Genomic DNA, 15,397 nt, shown 5'->3' on the forward strand with positions numbered 1-15,397 from the left:
TCAGTATAAGGCAGCTTAAATGTAGGAGCCCTAATTTTTTTTTCAAAACCCACAAAACCCTGAAAGCTGCTAAACCAGCTGCCGCAGTACAGTCTTATTTCCATTTATATTATAAGATATCATTTTCATCCATATTTGAATTTAATGTATTATGACAGATACTACTCCACTGGGTACCATTTAGTCGTAAGTTGATCAGCTTCACTCTTTAAAATGTCAATACTTCAACACAGTAACAGACATAGGATTGTTCAGGACTGCTCGTGTATGCAATTCTATAGGTTTAAATACGGATGGGACTGCTGCCCCGTGGTATGTTGACTAAACAACTAATTTAAAAATTAAATTAATGCATGCTTTTGGAAACAGCATTCAATCCTGGAGAATGATTCATTTCTTTTCAGAATCTGGGACAGGCAACTCCGTCTGCTCAATATACTGGATTTCAGCAGACAGTAAGTAGTTACAGATACAAAATAGGCAGTAAATCTCCAAGCATGCTGTGACGAATAAAGGGTTAATGTCTATCAGTGACTATATGTGAGAAGGACATACAGGGAGTGTGTTGCAGCCGATTTATGGCGACCCCTTTTTGGGTAGCCAACTTATGGCGACCCCTTTTTGGGGTTTTCATGGCAAGAGACTAACAGAGGTGGTTTGCCAGTGCCTTCCTCTGCACAGCAACCCTGGACTTCCTTTGTGGTCTCCCATCCAAATACTAACCAGGGCTGACCCTGCTTAGCTTCTGAGATCTGACGAGATCAGGCTAGCCTGGGCCATCCAGGTCAGGGTATACAGCGAGTAGATGGTGCTTAAGAGAGAAGATGCTGCTGGGAGGGGACAGGGGTTTTTTACTCTAGATTTTTGTGTGATGGGTTGTGCCTAGTGTGACTGGGAGGGAAATCCGAAGGGTGATGAAAGAGAGAGTTTTGGAGGGGAAAAAGGTCCCCTCTAGTCACAGGGGGGAGGAATAGCCTCCGAGGAAAGAGGTTTTCCTAGCCCAAGTATTGTGAGAGAATTGCTTTAAACTCTGTGAAGTAATTCCACAGAGAGAAAAAGGAAGGGAGAATCTCCATACGTCCTACTTTTAGGCACCAGAGTATTCACATGAACCTCTGTGTGCAGGTTCTGGGACTAAGCTACCTTAAAGAGTTGGAAATCCGGGTTAAGTAAAAATCACATCTGTGCTGTACTTGTTGAGTAACTCATTATGTATACAGAAAATTTGTACCTTTCCTTAATACTAGTTTTTCCTCCAATACCTTTCCCTGTGAAGTATAATAAAATTCTGTTATTTTATTGTTGAATTGAATAAAGCCTCTGGCGTCTCAATTGTCTTAGGTAAAACGAAGTAGGGGACGAGGGAGATTCCCCCCCCCCCCGGCCACACATGCATCTTGTAAAACCAAGGTCTCTCTGTTTATTCTGTCTGCATTAGCTAGAAGAATATTAGTGGAAAGCTTGGTGTTAGGGCAGCCTTACCCCTCAATATTCCTCCTGCATTACCCTCATTTCTCCCTCTGTTCTGTACGCTGGGCCTCCTAAGTATGGAAATCCGCAGGAAGCGCTCACATTCAGTGAATGAAGTGATCACACACAGCTTCAAACAAGGACCTTTAACCCTTTCGCCAAACAGTCTGTACAAAGCTTCATTTTGAATCAAGAGTTAGAACATAAGAAGATAAGAAAAGTCCTGCTGGATCAGACCAAGGCCCATCAAGTCCAGCAGTCTGTTCACACAGTAGCCAACCAGGTACCTCTAGGAAGCCCCCAACCAAGACGGCTGCAGCAGCAGCATCCTGCCTGTGTTCCACAGCACCTAAGACAATAGGCATGCTCCTCTGATCCTGGAGAGAATAGGTATGCATCATGACTAGTATCCATTTTAACTAGTAGCCATGAATACTCCTTTCCTCCATGAACATGTCCACTCCCCTCTTAAAGCCTTCCAAGTTGGCAGCCATCACCACATTTTGGGGCAGGGAGTTCCACAACTTAACTATGCATTATGTGAAGAAATACTTCCTTTTATCTGTTTTGAATCTCTCACCCTCCAGCTTCAGCAGATGACCCCGAGTTTTAGTATTATGGGAGAGTATTATGGGAGAGTTGCCAGAGACTGGTACTCTGTGTCTGTCTGCGTGCGTATGAGGTGCCATCAAATCTCAGCTGACTTATGGTGACATCGTAGGGTTTTCATGGCAAGTGACATTCACAGGTGGTTTGCCATTGCCTACCTCTGCATATCCGGCCTGGACTTCCAAGGTGATCTCCCGTCCAAGTGCTAGCCAGGGCAAGCTCTGCTTAGCCTCTGAGGTCTGAGAAGTTCTTACCAATGGCCATTCAAAAGCTTGATGAATTTTAACATATGGTGGAAAGAGCCATCAAAGCGCAGCCAATTTATGGCAACCCCACAGGGTTTTCAAGGTAAGAGAATGAGGTGTTTTGCCACTGCCTGCCTCTGCGTAATGACTCTGGTATTCTTTGGTTGTCTCCCATCCAAATACTGACCAGGGCTGACCCTACTTAGCTTCTGAGATCTGACAAGATCGGGCTAGCCTGGGCTATCCAAGTCAGGGCGAGATTGCAACTGGAAATACAGATATGTAATTAAAGTACTCTGCTATGGGTGGTTTGACATACCACACCACATCCACAATAAATTTCATGTTTCATGCCTGGAAGATGTAAATGGCCCCTGAAGGAAGTGCAATGGTTCCCTTAAAGGAAAGTCTCCTGCTTAAAATTCAAGAAGTCCAACATCCAGGATTGGTTCAACTGCTCTGATATCACAGCAAGCCTGGAGTTGCATCCCAGGATGCTTTGGAACAGTGGGAAACCTTTGGTTTTACGTTCCAAGGTTCCACGAGCCACTTTGACTGAAGTAAAGAGCACTGGAGTTTGTTTAACAAAAGGCTTTATTGAAAGATTCTGATGGCAGGCCCTTAAGTCTGCTCAAGCAGAAAGAGAGAAGTCTATTCTAACTACTGGGAAGATCGGATGGCGGCAGTTCTAAGTATACTTAACCAGGCTTTCAGCAACATTTGCTTCCTGCAGAGTCATAGGCTAAAAAACAAGTGGTTTTCTGTTTGCCACAATAAAACTTTGAACTGTTAAACAACAAAACACTTTCAGTAGAGAAGGTCATGATATTTAGAATGGTACTGGCAGCAAGACAAATCAGGATAGTTTAAGAAAATACCTATGCCTTTTGTCTGTGACAAGTTTTGTACAGATTTCCTTTTTTTTTATAATAATTTTATTGGTTTTTATAATACAAATTTTCCATGATAGTAAACAACAATAAAAGCAATATGAAATTCAAAATTCTAACTCTATGTTGTTATGGTTTCTTGAATTCATAACAAAAAAAAATTAAAGGAAAATTTACGACTTCCCCATCACCTCTCTCCGCCTCTTAATAAAGTATTCATCCCATCGTAATTGGTCTGATCTTAACTATCATAAATTCATTTAACTTTCATAAAACATCTTCTATTAATATAAATGATTATAACTCTTAATATTAATTGTGTCCTCTAGATCAGATTAATAAGTATTCTTCCATTTTCCCCAGTTTTAATTCATGTTCACAATATTTCATCCAATCCTCCCATTCCCCTAAAAATCGAACATTGTCTTTTTCATTTAAAATGGCTGTAAGTTTTGCCATTTCCACCAATTCAAACATTTTCCCAATCCAGTCTTTTTTCTCGGGAATTTCTGCCCCTTTCCATTTTGCTGCATAAAGCAGTCTCGCAGCTGTTGTAGCATAGATCAAAAAAGTTCTTTGCATTAGCAAATCATCAGGTATCATACTTAATAGCATCATTTCTGGTGTTTTGGGTATATTTTTTTGTACTATTAATCTCAATTCATTGTAGATCATATCCCAAAAATCTTTAGCTTTATCACAAGTCCACCAAAGTTTTGTACAGATTTCCGCTTGGTCAGCCTTTAAATCATCTTATTAACACATGGCATAAAAATCATGCTTTATAATACACTGAAAAGGTTTAATATAACCAGGATATGATAAAAGGACCAGGAAAGTGCAATGGTTAGAGTGCTAGACTAAGATCAAGGAGATCCAGGTTCAAATCTCCACCCTGACATAACGCTAGCTGGGTTACTCTGGGCCAGTTAAACCCTAAGGGTTCTATGGGGTTGTTGTAAGGATAGAATTGGAAAGGGGGAGCTATGTATGCCACCCTGAGTCCCTTGGAAGAAAGAGAGGAATGCAATTTTCTAAACTGGTTTATTCGAAATCTACCTACCTAAAAGACCTAATTTACTGAACATGATAACCTTAAAATGTATTATAGTATATACAAGCACACGCCAGATGTTGATGTAATGGCAAAAACAAGGATATGATTAAGCAACAAGTGGATGGATTCCATTGTATACCTTCTGTGGCACAAGTCCCATGTCTGAAGTGCTTAGGAGAAAGTACTTATTTCACTTCCATATTTTATACAGAAGGGTTACAAAATTATAGCAAACATTTCATTACGATATACAGAATACTCTTATTAACAAACACAGGCCAAAAACCTAGTGTACCAAGTAATGTCAAATTTAATTAAAGTTTAACAATATTATTTATTTAATTACTTCATTTATATCCATCTTTCTCCCCAATGGGGACCCAAAACAACTAACATAATTCTCCTGTCCTCCATTTTATCATCACAACAACCCTGTAAGGTAGGTTAAGCTGACAGACTGTGACTGGACCAAGGTCACACAGTGAGCGTGAGTGGGGATTCAAACCCGTGTTTCCCAGATACTAGTCCGACATTTAACCACTACACGGCTCTACTATGCAAACACATAACAATAAAACAAATAGAATGTCCTGGAAGTATAGGTACTTCAGGAGAGATTCTTCAAAATTATTGTAATCCACGAATAATTTGTTAAGAATAGATCTTGGAGGGATTTAATACAGAGGTAAGAGGAAAATTTCCAAGGGTTATTGTAATTAAAAAATGAAACAATGTGAGGTCTTTGGACTTCCCTCTGAAGAGGCAACAATGTTACCTTCCAGTGAAGTGTTAGCAAAATCTACAAGAACGTCAAGATTGGTCTTAATTTCCACAAGAAAATGACCCTCATGTCAGCATACCTACTGGACCGCTATGATCTGGACGTTCTATCATGGCTTCTAAGGTCAACCAGAAACCATTTATAAAGAAACTACAGAGAAACATAAGTGGAATTCAACTCATCAATGGTGAAATTCTCTCCCCCTGCAGACTCAACAGAACCTAAATCTATCTAACAACTACATGAATGCCCAGAGTGAGAGGGGTGTCTGTGCATGTAACTATTCAGCTGTTGATAAAGTAAATCCTTGGCCATGTAGCCACAATCCCACTGACTTTAATTTATGCAGTCTGATCAAGACATGACCTTTTAACAGATTTGATAATATGACTTTTTCCTTTCTCATTTCGCTGTTCTTTTTTTCTGGAATTTCCACCCCAAAATGCTTGAGCTCCATGTCAACATTGCAATGTATAATCTTTCCAGGTACATGTAGACAAAAAAATCACAAATTGTGCAACGCATCATGGGAAGAGGAGAAAGGGCATAACCATCTTGTTCCACAAGGAGAAGTGAGCACTGAGTCCTATTTCACTCAATGATCTTCACCTTCCCTTGTCTCCATTTCCAAGGGTAGCCAAATTTAGGCAGGAATGCGCACCCTTTACGCATCGCAGCACTGAGTAATTAAAAGAGCACTAGAGACCTGACCCGTTAAACCTGCTGCTATAGTAACAGTATTTCAGTCCAAGGTGCTATGAATTTTAACATAAAGTGGCATCTTACAAGAGATTGCTATTGTGCCCACTATACCCAGCCATGAAAAAAATTCTATGAACAAATCACAAATACATTAGGGCGACCATCCACTCAAACATTTTCAGTCCTCTCGTGTTCAAATGGAGAGCGAAACGTGTTTAGCAGAGCAAGCCTAGATAGAGTTATACCATTCTAGATCCATGGAGGTCAACAGGATTAACTCTTTTTAGGAGTGCGCTGTAAATCTGGGCCTACTGCTGGATAAGCAGCTGGCAGCTTTTACCAGCTTTGACTGGTTAGCCAGCAGCAGGCTTTCCTGGGCAGAAAGATCTGGCCACTGTGGTACCTTCCCTGGTTACATCTAGATTGTGTGTGTGTGAAGTGCCGTCAAATCACTTCCAACTCATGGCAACCCTATGAATCAATGTCCTCCAAAACATCCTATCTTTAACAGCCTTGCTCAGATCTTTCAAACTGCGGGCTGTGGCTTCCTTTATAGAGTCAATCTGTCTCTTGTTGGGTCTTCCTTCTTTTCCTGCTGCCTTCAACTTTTCCTAGCATGATTGTCTTTTCCAGTGACCAGTGTCTTCTCATACTGTGACCAAAGTACAACAGCCTCAGTTTAGTCATTTTAGCATCTAGGGTCTAATCTAGATTAGATTACTGCAATGCACTCTACGTGGGACTGCCCTTGAAAAGTGTTCGGAAAATTCAACTGGTGCGGAATGCTGCTGTCAGGATGTTGACTGGAGTGGGTCATTGGGACCATATCACTCCAGTCTTGCTCCATCTACACTGGCTTCCAATCTAATTCAAGGTGCTGGTGTTTGACCTTTACAGCCATACATGGCTTGGGACTAGCATACCAGAAGGACCGACTGCTACTGTCATCTTTGGAGGACCTGCTTTGGGTGCCCCTGCTTTCTGAGATTAGGTGGGTGAGGAGGCGGCTTCCTCAGTTGTGGCACCAACACTCTGGAACTCTCTCCCCAGGCAGATTCATCAGCCCCTTTTGTTGCCATGTTCCACCAGCGAGTGAAGACTTTTCTGTTTTGTTTGGCATTCTCTCAGGGCCTATTCAAACTGCCTTTATAATCTGTTCGAGCAGCAGGTTGCCAATGGATTTTTTGTGTCCGTTCAGACACAACCGGTTTGGTTCCTGGCTGCTAACAGATTTTTTTTTTTTTAACCTGTTCAGACAAAGCCGCTTGTGTCCCATTCGCAATGCGAGGCTGAGCTGGTTTTTATGAAAACTGCTTTCAACCGTTTTCAGTTCTTCTTTGCGCCTCTGAATCACTCCAGTGTGCTGTTTGAACTGCCTGGAGTACTTTGGGAAGGACCGTGATTTAACGCAATTTGCTATTACGCAAATCTCAGAATGTAAAAAAAAAAGCCAGAAAAGAATGCACTGGCAAAAAAGGCAGGAAAACAATCACAGGGCTGTTTGATCTAGCCACTTTAGAAATGGCTCATAGACAAATTGAAATGAGCTGTATGAACACCCATCTTTGTATCGCTTTATTCCAAAACTGGCCAACAACGGACGACATCCGGTTTAGAACAGTAATCTGAATAGGGCCTCAGTGATCCCCTCCTTCCTCACTAAATGTTTTAATCGTTCTTTTTATGTCTTTGTACGTACTGTAGCTTTTTAATTGTTTTAATGATGCTTTTAATGGTTTTAACATATTTTTTATTATGTATGTTTTGTGAGGGCAGAAAGGCAGATATAATTTTTGTAAACAAATTGGGAGGCAGCCTTTGTGCTTGAGGACAGGCAGTCAGCAGAAGGGTAAGGCAGAGCAAGCAAGATAGGCCTGCAGGCTGATTGCAGTGCTCTCCCTGACTATTTCTGGAGGAATTCCCATTCTTTCCTCTTTGTGGAAGCCTCTTTGGCCTGTGAACAGCTGGAATTGGAAAAGGTTGCTTCTCCTCTCCCTGAATTCAGAGGCATGCCTAAAATTAGTGACTGATTCCCCAGCCAGCAGAATTCACACTGCATGGTCTACCTGCTCTGCTCTGGGGATTTCCTCCATGTGTGAATTGTGAGTTGCTTGGGAGTATGAATGCGTTGTGTTCTGTCACTATGGAGTTCAGTAAGAAAGAACAGAAAGAATGCAGGGTGGTGGTGATGGAAGATAAATTCTTTCTCTCCTTGAAAAATGCAGCAAGCCCTTTCTATTTGTGTTGACTTTTTTAATAGCCAGTGTTACATTGTTTATTTATTTTGATTTCATGCTTATTTTTTCCTAATGCTATAATCTGTTTTTGAACTCTAGGGATACAGCAAGTTTAAATAAATGGTTGGGTTTTGTGCTGGAAGAGACAAGGAAGAGAGATGGGAAAACAGAAATGGGATAGGTCAAACATAGGCACAGTTCCCATCCTTTAAACCAAAAGCTGAAGGATTGGAAGCATGCCAATCAATTTGACCTAAGCAGTGCCGCAATCCACAAGAGTCTTAAGACTTAGCACCAAAGCATGAGATTTTTTGTACTACATGGTAAGTAACTCTGGTGGAAAGGCATCTGCTTCTCTATGGTGGGATATCATGTTACACCAGTAATGTCTGATGAATCAGTCACATGGGACAAATAGATTATGTAGGAAGCAGCTCTATCAGCACTGCCAGTCCCAAGAACTAAAGCAGCTGCAGAATGGCTCTTATGTTATCTACCAATCCATGGCCTGGATCCAACAATGCATGAGTGGAAACATAAATACAGACTTGGAACATTTCTGCTTGTGCAAGATCTTCTGAAACAACCCCCTTATATCTTATTGCTCCCAGAAATTAACTTGAACAATGTCTAGAGTACATAGGAAAATGGCTCAAGGTGCACCATGCTTAACTTGGCTCCAGGAGTCAGATGGGGGTTTGTTTTTTTCATGTGTCTGCAAGGACCCCAGCAAGTGTAGAAATTTTACATGGATTTGGATCCACAGGAATATCCTCAGCCAAATACTACTAGGGCTGACTGGCATTCATCTCTTGGAAAGCCATAACAACACTGCTGCGGTAAGTAACTAATTAATGCACTGAACAACACCCCAGTTTAACTGAATACAATTAAAGCATTTTCTGAGTCACATTAGTCTGCAGAAACAAATGGCCTGTTTCTCTAGCATGCCACCAGAAGACGGGAAGCGACAAAAAAGCTAAAAATATTGAACTCCGACAACAACAACAAACACGGCTTTCTTACCTGCAAAAAAATGTTACGTAGTTCATTAGGATCAGCTCTTTTGGTTGTCTGAACCTATAAAGGTAGGAGTGGAAAAAAGAGAGAGAGAATTGGTGCTTCATTCACTGAGTGAGCCATCTATCTACCAAGCAGGGAAACTCGAGAGGGCAACCTGTGCTGATAAGGGTAATAAACATCTGTGCTGATAAGGATAATAAACATCAAGCCTCTTATCTAACTGATAAAACAAATTCCAGACGTATGTTTGTGTTGCTTAACTTTAAAACGATACAGATGCTCATGACAGCTACTAAACCCATTTCTCGCGGAAGAGAAGTGTGATATTATGCCAAAGGCAAAGCAGAAGTGTCCCAGCATGCACTTTTGACCATGTCCCAAGAAGTCACCGTAAACCACACACAAGAGTAAGGACATATTGTGGATGCCAGTAAGTTCAAGTAGGCATCTGCAAATAAACTATATCTCTCTTCTTCTCCCCCTGCAAACAAGATCAAGTGTCAACTACAGTTTTACATGCATGATACAATACTGTATATTACCGTACAAGTTTACTTTTCCTAGATGAATTACAACTCTGCAAACCCACAACTTATCTCAGACAACTGCCTGTACTGCTACCTTCCACCTGAACTGTGGATGGGAAGGAACTAGGCTTGCCAACTTCCAGGTAAGAATTGGCAATCTTCCAGAATTGCAACTGGTCTCTAGACAACAGAAATCAGTTCCCTAGAGAATATCACTGCTTTGGACGGTGGGCATTACACACCACTGAGATCCCATCCCTGCCCAGGCCCCGCCCTCAAATCTCCAAGAATTTCACAGCCTGGAGTTGGCAACCCTAGAAGGAGCTCCTCTACAAGCATATTTCCTTCATGAGGAAATTGGCCCACTTGTCCCAATGAGGAGTATCTTTCCTAAAATGACCATTTTGCTCATCTCTGTATGCAACCCTCAAAACTGGAGGCACACTCCCCAAAAAACACAGGCAGCCACTCGCCAAAGATCATTTTCTACTTTGAACCTCCTCTTTTTCTAAGCTTAATTTTCTGTACAGGTCAAGTTAGAACGCAAATTGTTACCCTTCCGGTTCGCCAAGTCTCAGGAAGTGGAATGTAGGCAGCTATTATGTGCCGAGACAACTGATCAATTCCCATTTTTTAATTTTATCTTGAAGGCACCCTAAGCCATCAATTTCCCCTTTCCTATTCACCTCCCCCCCAACCTCCCCCCCAACCTCCCCCCCACTCTAGCTTAAACTTCTAATTAGAGTATTTGCCTATACATCTAGGCACCCTTGTATTCATTATTCCGGAGTTATCACTTCATAAACCTCCAAAGCAGATTAGAACTCATGCTCCAGTCATACTCCCAACCAAAAGGGTGAGCCTTTCCCCCCCATCTCTGCCAGTATGACAGGTGGCTTAAAGAGACTTTAGAAATAACTCATTAACTTATGCCGAGTATGAACTCTCAGCTAAATTTATTCAGAGTGGGGATGTCTGGTCTTGCTTTCGGTGAATTCAGCAGGCGATCCGGGCCTACTGACTTTCCCTCAGATTCCCTTTCTCTTACTGGTCCCCCACAATGCCAGCTATTTCACTTTAACTAGTCTGGAATAACTAACAAAACACAAACTGAAGACTTTAAGGTGCCACAAGACTTCCTTATGTTCTGTTGCAACAGAAGAAGAAGAGTTGGTTTTTATATGCCGACTTGCTCTACTACTTAAGGGAGAATCAAACGGCTTACAATCACCTTCCCTTCCCCTCCCCACAACAGACACCCTGGGAGGGAAGGGGGGCTGAGAGAGTGTGACTAGCCCAAGGTCACCCAGCTGGGTTCATGTGTAGGAGCGGGGAAACAAACCCAGTTCACCAGATTAGCCTCCGCCGCTCATGCGGACGAGATGAGAATCAAAGCCGGTTCTCCAGATCAGAGTCCACCACTCCAAACCACCACGCTTAACCACTACACCATGCTGGCTCTCGCACAGCTAGATTATTATGCAGGCCGCAATCCGTGTTTCACCCCAAGTATAAACGCAATCAGGCAGCTCAAGGAGAGCGGTAATCCGAAGTAAGAGAGCCCAGCATATATTTAGACTCACCCCCTACCAAAACCACCTTTCTAGCTCTATTTACTTTAGGTAAAGCCTATTTACTTTAGGCTAGCCTGATCTCGTCAGATCTCAGAAGCTAAGCAGGGTCAGCCCTGGTTAGTATTTGGATGGGAGACCACCAAGGAATACCAGGGTTGCTGTGCAGAGGAAGGCACCAGCAAACCACCTCTGTTAGTCTCTTGCCATGAAAACCCCCAAAAGGGGTCACCATAAGTCGGCTGCGACTTGACTGCACTTTACACACACACACAAGATTGCCAGCTCCAGGTTGGGAGCCTGAGGAAGCCAGGGCCTCCAGTGAGGAACCATGCCACAGAAGCCGCCTTCCCAAGTGGCCATTTCCCCCAGGGGAAATCGATCTCTGCCGCCTGGAGATCAGTCGCAACCCCAGGAGCCTCTCCAGCTATGGCCTGGAGGTTGGCAACCCTGTGAAGCGACCCTCCGTGGCCCCACGCCCACGAGGGGCACCTTGACGCCCGGAGGCCCTCTTGTGAACCGCCCCCCTTCCCCAGGGTGGCCCAGAGGGCCCGAAGAGCCCTTGAAGACAGGCTTTCGATCTGGGGAAGGGCAGCTCCCGAGGCGTCAGGGCGCATGGAGAGCAACAACACCAGCGAGCTAAGAACACCCCACCCCGGGCCTCTAGTCAAGGGACACGACGTTGGTGTCCCCCTCCAGGGAGTTGGCAACCCCCAGGGGCCCCCTCCTAGGTCTCGCCCTCGGGGACGAAGCGTGCCCGGGCGCGGCTGAAAGGAGCCCTCGCGCGCCCCGCGTTGCGTTGCGCGCAGCTGCCCGGCGCTTTGGCCCGGCCGCCCGGCTTCTTATGCAACAAGCGCATGGGAGAAGAGGAGGAAGAGGAGGAGGAGGAGGAGGAGAGTCACCTTGACCGCCATGCTGGCTTCGGGGGAGTGGATGGAGGAGACGGAGGAGGAGGAGCCTCGCCAAGGCAGAAGCGATGCCCGCCCGCCAGCCAGCCAGCCCGCCCGCCCGCCGCGCCTCCGACAGCGCCGCCACGCCCGGTCCGGTCCGGCCCTATGCTAATGCACGGCCCCCGCCGTGACCCGGCCGGAAGGTCGTCCCCCGGGCGGGGGGAAAGCAAGCCCCCCCACCCCCGAGCACCGCGCGTAAAAGTTGCGCCGCCGTCCTTTCTCCCACCGGGTAGAGAGAGTGGGGACTTCAGGCAGCCCAAAAAAAATGGGAAGGTACAAGCCTCAAATCAAGGGGAGGGGGCACCTAAAGGTTATGGAAAGTTAACTAGTGAGTTATAGATATAAGATTTCATATCTTTATATTTTAAGGCAAATGTTTTTTTTCTTTTTCTTTCAAAACTGTCAGACACTTCTACGGAAGTCGGGTGATGGATCGCTTTTTTGGGTGGGTGAAGGGTTGAGGGGGTATCGTTTTGGTTTGTTATAATTATAAAATTGTGAATGTTGCAACTGGTACAAAATGATACTCTTTTGTATTTTCTTTTTGTTATAAAAACAAACAACAAAGAAAAAATTAATATGTTTGTTTTTTATGTTTAGAAAATCAATTAAAAAAAAAAGATTATGGAAAGTAAATTAAAGTTATAACGGCCCTTCCTCTTCCTTTTAGTTCTAAATGTATTAATCACCTGTGCTGTTATTGTACTCCTTTTATACCTGTAATCAAAAGGAAAAGGAAAAAGTGTACGTATGTATATGCGTATGAATGTGTATAGTCACTTTATACTATAGTGGGTTCTAGATCAAATCAAGCCTGAACTGACCCTAGAAGCTCAAATGACTCAACTGAGGCTGTCGTATTTTGGTCACCTCGTGAGACAACAAGAGTCACTGGGAAAGACAATCATGCTAGGAAAAGTGGAGGGCAGCAGGAAAAGAGGAAGACCCAACAAGAGATGGATTGGCTCAATAAAGGAAGCCAGGGCCTTCAATTTGCAGGATCTGAGCAGGGCTGTCAAAGATAGGACATTTTGGAGGACTTTCATTCATAGGGTCGCCATGAGTCGGAAGCGACTTGATGGCACTTAACACACACATGTGTATATATATTTACTTATAAGAATTTGCAGCAAATATTAAGCCCTCGACCAATAGTGCTGTAATTATAGTTTCGCTGTTTTTTCCTTTTTTCGTTTTGTTTGCTTTATGTATTTATGTGTTCCTGTGCTTGTGATTGTATCTCTGTGTGTGTAAGTGCCGTCAAGTTGCTTCCAACTCATGGCGACCCTATGAATGAAAGTCCTCCAAAATGTGCTGTCTTTGACAGCCTTGCTCAGATCTTGCAAATTGAAGGCTGTGGCTTCCTTTATTGAGTCCATCCATCTCTTGTTGGGTCTTCCTCTTTTCCTGCTGCCCTCCACTTTTCCTAGCTTGACTGTTATCTGTTAATAAAATCATGTTTTTGAAAAATGTGGGGAGGGGGCTTACCCCAAACTAGGGGTGCGATAAAACTCCTCTACCCGGCCAAGCCCCTCTCAGCCCACCTTCCCTTGGATTTAGCCACCCAAAGTTCCTCCTCCAGGTGCTCATCTCCTGGAAGCAGCTAAAACTGAACAGGCGTGGTAGTGTTTTAAGAGTGTGGGTCTAAGACAGTGGTTCCTAAAGTAGGCAGTACCACCCCCTGGGGGGGTGGGATTACTTAGGGGGCACTAAGAGGCAAGGGGGCTGCAGGGAGGCACTAGAGCTGGGCCCCTTCAACTGTGTTGTTAAATAGGGTAGGGGGTGCTGGGGTTGAGTTTGTGAAACCAAGGGGGCGATGGCACAAAAAGTTTGGGAACCCCTGGTCTAAGAGATAGGAGACCCTGGTTCGAATCCCCACTCTGCTGTGGAAGCTTGCTGGGTGACATTGGACCAGTCATACAGTGGCTGTCTAACCTACCTCACAGGGTTGTTGTGAGGGTAAAACGGAGCTGCGAAAAATGATATAAGCCATTTTAAGTCTCCATTGGAGAGAAAAGCAGCATAAAAACATGTAAAAAAAGTAAACATGAAAAAAAAACCAAACTCCCATTTTCAGAACCAGTATCTGTCCGCATAACGGGGGATGACAGCAAATATTCTGATACATTGATTCATTCCAAATGGCTGTAGGGTGTACTGATTTCCCAAAGGACTCACAGGAAAACATTAAAGCAAAGGGGGTTGGTTCCATACATGGTGATTAAATCAGATTAAATGTGTTGGATATATTTATTTGTAGTGGTTAAATACCCTAAGAGTGACCGAGTTGTACATATGTGTAATCCCTTGATTTCTCAAAAATCAAGATCTGACATTTGAAAAAAAATCACCTTACAAGCATACAGTCCCTTTTGCTTCAATGCTGTCCACCTGTCCCTCAGAATGAACCAGTGCATCCCAGTTGTCATTCTCTTTCCACATCATTAGATGCTGCGGTCAGCCTACAGTGAAAGACTGTGGCCCTCAGGGATTTCGTGTAAACTTCCCAGACTAGCCACTGGTGGAAACAGTTGTTGGTTTAACTAAAGACATAGAAACACATGAAGGTGCCACACTTGGTTAGTATATAATGGGTGACTAGCCCAGTCTGATGTAGTGGTTAGATTATGCCTCCAGAGGTGGTGGTGAGAAGTGCTATCAAGTTGCAGCTGATTTGTGGTGACCCTGTAGGGTTTTTAAGGCAAGAGACATTCAGAGGCAGTTTGCCGTTGCCGGTCTCTGTGTGGCAACCCTGGATTTCCTTGGTAGTCTCCCATCTAAATAGTTACCTTAAACGTTTTTTATTGTTGGTCTAGGACCGTATTAAACACTTTCATTTCTTCAAATAGTTACCAGGGCCAATCCTGCTTAGCCTAATGAGATCAGGTTAGCCTGGGACATCCAGGTCAGGGCAACACTTCCAGAGACCCAGGTTCAAATCCCCACTCATTATGGAACATACTGGGTATTCTTGGGCCAATAATTTTCTTTTGACCTAGACTACCCCACAAGATTGTTGTGAGGGGAAAATGGGGGAGAGAACTATGAACGCCACCTTAAGCTCCTTGGAGAAAGGGCAGAATAAAAATTTACTAAATAAATAAGTGGGGCAAAGTCTCTTTTTAAAAAAATCTCACATGAATTGGAGAATCCTGTCCTATACCTTGGACAGCCGTTGCTTTGAGAACCACTGCTTTAGGCAGATTCAAACATTACAGAATGGAACTGGGGCCTTCACCCTGTGCCAGATGTGACATTAGTTGTGGGTTTTACTTAATTCCCACATGTGTGGTGCCCAGTTTGGAGCATGGCACACACAGAGAAGGAGCTTCAGC

At 43.7% G+C, this 15,397-nt stretch overlaps 1 protein-coding gene across 1 annotated transcript in view; it reads right to left on the minus strand.

The window, feature by feature from the left end:
• Window positions 1-12,068, minus strand: part of SLC25A12 (solute carrier family 25 member 12) — a 70,971-nt gene extending 58,903 nt beyond the window's left edge. Inside the window, exons 1-2 of the mRNA XM_056861115.1 lie at window positions 12,015-12,068; window positions 9,018-9,071 (exon numbers count right to left, since the gene is read on the minus strand). Of these exons, the coding sequence (XP_056717093.1) occupies window positions 9,018-9,071; window positions 12,015-12,026 (66 nt within the window). The 5' untranslated portion in view covers window positions 12,027-12,068. The remainder of the gene's footprint in view (window positions 1-9,017; window positions 9,072-12,014) is intronic.
• Between the last annotated feature and the right edge of the window lie 3,329 nt (window positions 12,069-15,397).

Source organism: Euleptes europaea, chromosome 15, assembly GCF_029931775.1.
Source record: "Euleptes europaea isolate rEulEur1 chromosome 15, rEulEur1.hap1, whole genome shotgun sequence".
NCBI lineage: Eukaryota > Metazoa > Chordata > Lepidosauria > Squamata > Sphaerodactylidae > Euleptes > Euleptes europaea.